General features: G+C 44.2%; 1 protein-coding gene across 1 annotated transcript; it reads left to right on the top strand.

Annotated features, from left to right (window-relative positions):
- The first annotated feature begins 1,599 nt into the window (after positions 1-1,599).
- On the top strand, positions 1,600-3,398 carry hoxd9a (homeobox D9a). The gene is made up of 2 exons (XM_037108866.1): positions 1,600-2,337; positions 2,894-3,398. The coding sequence occupies exons 1-2, from the start codon at positions 1,755-1,757 to the stop codon at positions 3,136-3,138; spliced, it is 828 nt and encodes a 275-aa protein (XP_036964761.1). The 5' UTR covers positions 1,600-1,754; the 3' UTR covers positions 3,139-3,398.
- Positions 3,399-7,922: the final 4,524 nt, after the last annotated feature.

Below are 7,922 nucleotides of genomic sequence, written 5' to 3'. Positions count from 1 at the left end.
GGTATCAGGGCGCTCTGACGCAGGAACTGTTTTTTTTGTTTTGTTTTGGGTTTTTTTGCTTAAAATGTGTAAAAGCAGGAGGGACAGCGCGAGAAAAAGACACGTTTCCAAAGCGCCTGTCGCACTTTGCCTGCAAGGGAAGCCACTGGGCTCCAAAGTGCATCCTAACATGTGTTTCTAATGTATCCAAATCTACAATTATGCTCTAAAGACATCACGCGATGAGCCTTAAAATGTGAAAATATTTTGTTTGCGGGTTGCCACAGTTTAAACTCACGCGGGTGACTTTACACGGCACCTAACCTGTCATTAGAGGTGATCCAGCTCGCTGAAGAAAAAAAAAAAGAGTTACATTTGTGAAATTAAGCGCTAAAAATAGTCCAAAGCAAACCAAAAAAAAAAAAAAAAAAAAAGAAGAAGAATAAGCGAAAAAAAAAAAAATGCCGCAGCCTCCTCTGCTGTCTGCCAAAGGGTCTATTTCTGTGTGTGCGCAAAGACGCTTTCATCAAATAAAGTCGCTGCTGTTTGTGACTGGACTAATACTCTGCCAGCACCATCAGGACGGGGCCGGATTATGCGTTCGAGCACCCCAAAAAAACACGCACAGGCGAGAATCAGCTCTTCCTTCCCTCCCGAGGCCTCGGCCGCGTCTCCTCACAGTCCAGAATAACTTGGTGCGATGAGACCACATGCGACAAATGACGCGCAGCTGTCAGTGTGATCCTGTGCGGGAGATTCGACCTAAACACTCACGATATCTCCCTGGAAAGTCCGCCTTTTAATTCTGAGCTGAAGGTCAAGAAAGTACAAAAACAAACCTAAAGTTCACTTCCTAAAGAATACAAAATAAGATCTGTATGAGGTTTAAAGTGCGCCTCTCAGATGGCAACACGCAGATGGACTCCTGCTCCTCCAAGTCCTTTCTTTCTTTCTTTTTTTATTTTTTTATTTTATTGACGGCATGTATAATCACACGCACCTCATAAAACATTTATTGATACATAAAGACATTATTGCCCTCCTTTGAATGAGCACAATCATTTCACAACTGCCGTTTCCGGCTCAGCTTTAAAAATTAAAACCCAGCCCAGAAAATATGTTTCCTCGCCGAATTATTAACAATGGATAAAGGCCCGTGCGCCGCATTGTGAACGGAAATGGCGTCTGTTATTTTACAACATGTTATTACATCTATTTTACGAGGACTCCGTAAGTCTATAAACCATTTTACTAGCATTGAGGGCATCAGGACGATATTATAGAGGTTTTTTTTTTTTCTTTTCTTTTCTCAAACATTAAGATGCAGTGAATCCGTGTTGGGGTGGATTATGTGTGACTTTTCCTTTTTTTTTTTTCTTTCTTTCTTTTTTTTTTTTTCCTTTATGGTTGCTTGCATCGTTGCAGCGCTCTGCAGCACATGAGAAACAGAGAAGACGAAAAAAAAAAAAAGAAAAGAAAAAAGAAAACATTTGCATCCATTTCGAGCGATTGTTTTCTCCCTCTAGTCACATCTGATGGGGCTTTTTATTATTTGTGAAATGAAAAGCTAAATTAAACCTGACGACCAAAAGGAAAAAAAAAAAGGAAAGAAAAAAAAAGAAGGAGAGAGCAGCGAGGGCAGGATTGATTTACTCGCTGTATTGGTAAATATGACCACGTGATCCATGTAACCAATCCCTGTAGATGCAGGCCAGCAAAAAATACTATGATTGTTCATAGAGGGAAGCTTCCCGTAACAGAGCAACCCTTATTATATGAGTAGGAAGAGATCAAAAATGTCTTCCAGTGGCACTCTCAGTAACTGCTATGTGGACGCTATCATGGGGCAGGAGCCGGAGGATGTGTACGGCGCTCGCTTTCTCCAGGCTCCACACATGGTGACCCCGAGGCCGGCAGGTGCTGGGGCGGACAACGCGGACTTCTCCTCTTGCAATTTTGCGCCCAAATCGGCCGTTTTCTCGTCGTCCTGGCCCTCGGTGCACCCGCAGGGGATTTATCATCCGTACGTGCACCACCACCACCACCACCACCAGTCCCACCTCCCCGCCTCGGACGGCAGATATGTCGGCGTCCGCTCCTGGATGGACCCCATCTCCAACCACGTTTCGTTCGCCGGATTTCACTCCGGCGGCCGGCCGTACGGGACCAAGCCGGACGTCCTGCCGCCGAAAGCCGCCGAGTGCGACGCCCTGGAGGCAGAGGCTCCCCGGCCGCTCGCCGGAGAGTTCGCGTGCGGAGCGTCGGAGTGTCCGGAGAAGGCGAGCAGGGAGCTCAGCGGGAGCGAGCTGTCCAGCCACAGCGAGCCCAGAGAGGAGAAACAACAACAACTTGACCCAAGTAAGTAAACGGAATAGCCGGGCGCTGATTTACAACCCGAAGAACTGTATGAGCTGGGTGTGTAAAACTGGAGGTTTTACTAACCCTATAAAAGTGTCTCGTACTATACCGCGGCTCTGGGAAGGGGAAGGAGAAGAGAGAGAGAGAAAAAAACCCGCCCTGCGCGGGTTATTACAGGGGAGATCCTGGAGCTCTCCATGTCACAGGACAACCAAAACACACACTCACACACGCAGAAAGCTCAGAGTCGGTGAGATTTTACCTGATGGGATTTATTTTTCATCCGTGCGTAAAAAAACAAACAAGACAGACAGCATGTCACCTAAACTCTCCAAATTAAACTATTTCCTCCTTCTCCTTTTTTTGGTTATTGCTTTTGATTCCAAAGGAACCACCCCAGCGTCCTCACAGGTCCCCGAGCCCCCCAAAATCTGGCAACCATTTACTGAAGTCATTAAAGTTTCAAATCCAAAACACCCTCATCACATGTGTCTTATTATACATTTCTCTCTTCCTTCTGCTCTATTTTTTTTTTCTCTCTCTCTCTTTCTTTCAGACAATCCTGCGGCGAACTGGATTCACGCCCGCTCGACGAGAAAGAAGCGGTGCCCGTACACTAAATATCAGACTTTGGAGCTGGAGAAGGAGTTCCTCTACAACATGTATTTGACGAGAGACCGGCGCTACGAGGTGGCCCGCATCCTCAGTTTAACCGAGAGACAAGTGAAGATCTGGTTCCAGAACAGGAGGATGAAAATGAAGAAGATGAACAGAGAGAGGAGCGGAAAGGATCACCTATGAAACCCTCCCCGCTGCTGCTGCTGCTGCTGCTGCTGCTGCTGCCGTCCTCACACACTCTCATGTTTGTACCAAGGAAGCCATCTGAACTATTTTACATTTATTTTGGTAGGAGCCCCGGTAGCCATTTTTATTATTTTTAATATTATTGTTATTTTTCTAGCGTGTCAGTGTCAAAACGTGTTGGCCGGAGCGATGCATCAAAACGTGCAGGAGTTCGTCCGGATTCTGTTTCAGGCCATCTGAAATGATCTGTGTGATTTCACACACACACACACACACACACACACACACACACACACACACACACACACACTGGGGGTTGATTCCCCCCCCCCTCCCTTTCACAGTAAACGTGCCTATGTGTATTGCTTTTTATAGTTGTTAAGAATGTGGAGTTGTGTATATAAAAACATTTTCACAGCTTGACCTGCTCTGACTGCTGTCTCTGTCAGCGTGCACACACGGGAGATGCTGCGTCAGTAAACCGTGCGTCCACCCCCGCTTTAATTTACTAGTTACACATAAAAAAAAAAACAAATACAAGTTATGGACAGAAAAATAGTCGTGCGTTATGCTTTGAGAATTAGAAATTGCACATTAACATTTATGAATATTTTACATTTGTTCCTTTTAAGTTTGACAGCTGTATCTGCATGTTCCGGCCGAATTTTTTTGTTGATTTTTTTTTAAATCGCGAAATCTTCCTGGAGGCCTGTGTGTGTGTGTGTGTGTGTGTGTGTGTGTGTGTGTGTGTGTGTGTGTGTGTGTGTGTGTGTGTGTGTGTGTGTGTGTGTGTGTTTTAACGTGTAGGCTGTCACTGCAGCAGACCAGAACAAATACAACACAACATGTAACACACCACTTTGTTTCTTATATTTTTTTTAAATATGCAGCCTACAAATGTATCTGCGCAGCATCCACGAATTAAAAGTCCCCCTTTTAAATCTGAGACCTAGGAGCTGAAGTAACATGCTATTGGTCGATTTCACTCTTCTTTAAAATCCAAACTCTGGATTTTCGAAAAACACAGAAGAAGAAACGAGTAATAAAGTGTTTACGATTGGGAGAGGTGTTGCGGCGGATTTCCAATTTATAGTCCAACTTGTACGAATAATTACTTTAAGGCAGGAAGAAACGCGGTCCAATAAAGCTATAGAAATGGCTAGACGTCTGGCCTAAATGACTTTATGGCCCTGGCCAGTAATTACACTCTCCTTTGAAACCCCCTCTTTTTTTTTTTTTTTTTCTTTCTTTGGGGCTGTTCGCGTCTGTTGCTGACAAACAGAATGTAGACGCTTTTCCACCGGGGTGTCTGGTCGATGAATTGTTTCAGAGGAAATCACCCCCCAACCTTAATGGTCACGTTTATTCATCAACTGCACTTCCCACTGATGGGAAAGGAGAGGGGAAAAAAAAAAACCTTCACTTTGACTGGTGCACCGATGCGGCCTTACAGTCAAAATGCGTTTAATTTAATTTGAAACGTGGAACCAGGCCGTGTGTGCTGATGTGCACCTGAAATCAGCAGGAACGTGTTTTTACTGACGCAGACATCAATCATTTTTCTTACTGATGTGACAAATTACACGTCAAAATCCGAATCCAAATGAGGGGGGAAAGCCTGAATTGTGCCAAAACAGATAGAATCAGCTTATCTCTGCTGCAGCTTCAGGGGAGGGGGGGAGGCGACGAGAGCGCTAGAGGGCGATGTTGTCCTTTTAGTCTCAGTCGCTGCGGGTCACAGCTGGAACGTGAAGGCAACACATGCAGCAGAACCAGACAGCATGTCCTCATGGATCCACTGAGCTGTGAGGAGAAAGTGGAGAGAACACACTGTTGGCTTGAATCTCTGAATATCTTTTATAATGGTCGAGTTTTATTTTGTGCGTGTGTGAGTGTGAGAAGTGTTTGGGTCTAATTTTACAGCATTGTAAACAAATATGGTACTTTTTTTTTTTTTTTAAACGTCCTGAATCAACAGCTGTTGTTTTGTGGACGAGAAAAGAAAAAAAAAAGAGAGAGAACATCACATCGATTTAAACAATTAAAAGTCCTAATTTATGTCTTTCTATTTTTAATCGTCCATTGCCGTTAAAATAAATGTTTTATTTTGAAATAAAATAAACGATCCTTTGAGATTGTTAAAGCCCCAAATGTGTGCAATCCAAGACTAATAAATAACGGTTGTATTTGTTTATTGGATAGGGACAGAACACGTTGTAAAAAAAAAACCCAAAACAAAACAAAAAGAGCAGCTTCTTTTAATCGACACAGAGACACAGAGAAGGGTTAAAGAAGTCCTCAGCCTCACCTCATCATCCTGTACACACGAAAACAATTCTACTCAACCTTAGAAAAATGTGTTCCTTAAAAATCACCAGTTCCCTTCCAAACTTTATTAAATCGATCTATTCTAAATATGTTTTGCTGTGCCTTTACTTGTGTTCCTTGGTTGGTCGTTAACATTTCATGTGAGCTCTGTTTTGGCACTGGAGCTACTAAACATGCCCGATGCGTCTCTTTTGTTGTTGTTGTTGTTGTTGTTGTTGTTGTGGTTTGCTCCTTTTCCCCCACAATTCTGAAAAAGAATTCATATGTTTATGTTTGAATGTCTTACATCAGCAACATACTGGGACAGTGGATGAAAGCAGCTATATGTGTTCCCATCTTTAAAAAGCCAGGCCAATAAATAAAAAAATAAAACTATTCTAAACAACACATCACAAATAACATTTTGAATTTTAAAAGTACAATAAGAGGAGTTAAGAATAATTAAAAGTGGCCCCTAATTCATTTCAATTAAAGCAGATTCTCAGAGCGTCGAACACCGCAGGACGCTGGTTCGACACATCTGATGAGGACGCGGCAGTGTGTGTGTGTGTGTGTGTGTGTGTGTGTGTGTGTGTGTGTGTGTGTGTGTGTGTGTGTGTGTGTGTTGTTGTTGTTGTTGTTGTTGTTTGTACTTAATTCAGTCTGCGAGAGGAAGGAGTGAGAGGCTTCTCCCTCGTTGTGATCGCGAGGCGTTAGTGCGAACATTACCGCTCTCATCGCCGTTAAAAATTATGATTGTCATGAGGGTTGCAGTCGTGTGAAGCATCCCGAACACTGGAGAGCGAATGGCGGCGCGCCGAGAGCGCAAGATGGGATGCGAAATATTGAAGCAATTAAGAGACAAACAAAAAAATAAATAAATAAATAAATGCTGGGATTGATTATTCTGCGTCTCGATCTGACGTCCTGATGTCTTCAGCGGTTTTTTGTACGCGGTGAGGACAGCGGACTGGAGAGGAGACGGAGACGAGCAGGGCCCCAAAAAACGGCCTCAGACCCTCAGAGAGACATTAGTGACGATTAGACGCGCGCAGTGACCAGATGAAACGTTTTCTTTGATGACGAGGGGATTTCTGTCAATATGTCCGCGCAGTCATAATCGATGTACAGTTATGGGTAGTCATGTGCCTCTTTTCTTTCACAGGGGCCACGGGGTCAAATATTTCACTGTGGCCATTAGCTGCACTCACATTAAGCTCCGTTTACACGCGCCAACATAACAGTGTACGTCACCGGCTGGGAACAAACTTGGGCTGGTTTCAGGAGAGTTGCTAGTCTCTCTCTCAGCGTCCTGCGGTGAGAGAGAGAGAGAGAGAGAGAGAGAGAGAGAGAGAGAGAAAGAGAGAGAGAGAGAGCGAGAGAGAGATGTTTTGAATTTGAACCTATGACTGGAAACCTCGCTTCAGTGAACCCGTCTGTCCAGCCTATAGGCTCTCTGTACGGCTAAAACCAACCTCGCCTTATTGTGCCATTTCTAAATCTCGCGGTGTTTTCCTGCCTGTCTTTTTTTCCCAACCCAGACCACAGCAACTGTGAAATACTTGAGCTCCATGACGCAATCTGACAAGCAGGTATTCCAGAGTCCAGACGGTCTCGAGTGAACTGTGACGTCTCACGTTCTGCAGAACCCCAGGACGTTCTTTAGAAAGTTCATGTGCGAGAGAGAAAGAAGAGAGGACGGAATGGCGTTACAGCAACGACACTGTAAAGTACTATGGTGCACATGAGAAACGATGAGGTAGATGTCTGCACTGGAGCTGGTGCGGTTGCTATAACAACGGATTTCTAGTAATTAAATCATCATAACTGATCAGTCAGTTCATGACCAGGGGGTCCGCTTGGCACCCTTTATTCCCTAGGTTGTGAGACACCTGAACGCACCACTCCACCATGAAACGTTTATTTTTGTGAGTTTATTATTGTGTGTGTGTGTGTGTGTGTGTGTGTGTGTGTGTGTGTGTGTGTGTGTGTGTGTGTGTGTGTGTGTGTGTGTGTGTGTGTGTGACCAAAATGGTGTAAAAACAAAACAAAACCGATGATAGTGATGAAAATGATAAGTTCCACCACCTGGCCTTGCTCTACACGCTGCCAGGCTGTACAGCGGCCTCCTGTGTATTTGGGTTGGGCCTAATTTTCCATAGAACTACCATCAGAGCTCTGTGATCAAAGTGAGCCACATGATTTGAGCCTCACTTGATAATATCACATTAACACAGTGCACAGGCCCACTTTCCTGTCGGAGTAAATTTAAAGCTTATTTGAATTTTTATCCATTTACAATAATGATGTTTTTGATTGTAATCATTTTTTTAGGTGTCAGCAGTCAACTCAAAGCGACGCAGGCGCACACCGGCTACAACTGCAACTAATTTACTGTGCCGAGCCGTTAATTTGGATGTTTGGCTTTATTCCTCTCGCACTGAGCCAAATTGGTTTTATGGCCTGCTTTTTTT

This window comes from Acanthopagrus latus, chromosome 9 (genome assembly GCF_904848185.1).
Source record: "Acanthopagrus latus isolate v.2019 chromosome 9, fAcaLat1.1, whole genome shotgun sequence".
In the NCBI taxonomy this organism is placed as follows: Eukaryota; Metazoa; Chordata; class Actinopteri; order Spariformes; family Sparidae; genus Acanthopagrus; species Acanthopagrus latus.
The sequence above is the reverse complement of the archived record's forward strand: the minus strand, read 5'-3'. Positions and strand labels throughout refer to the sequence as shown.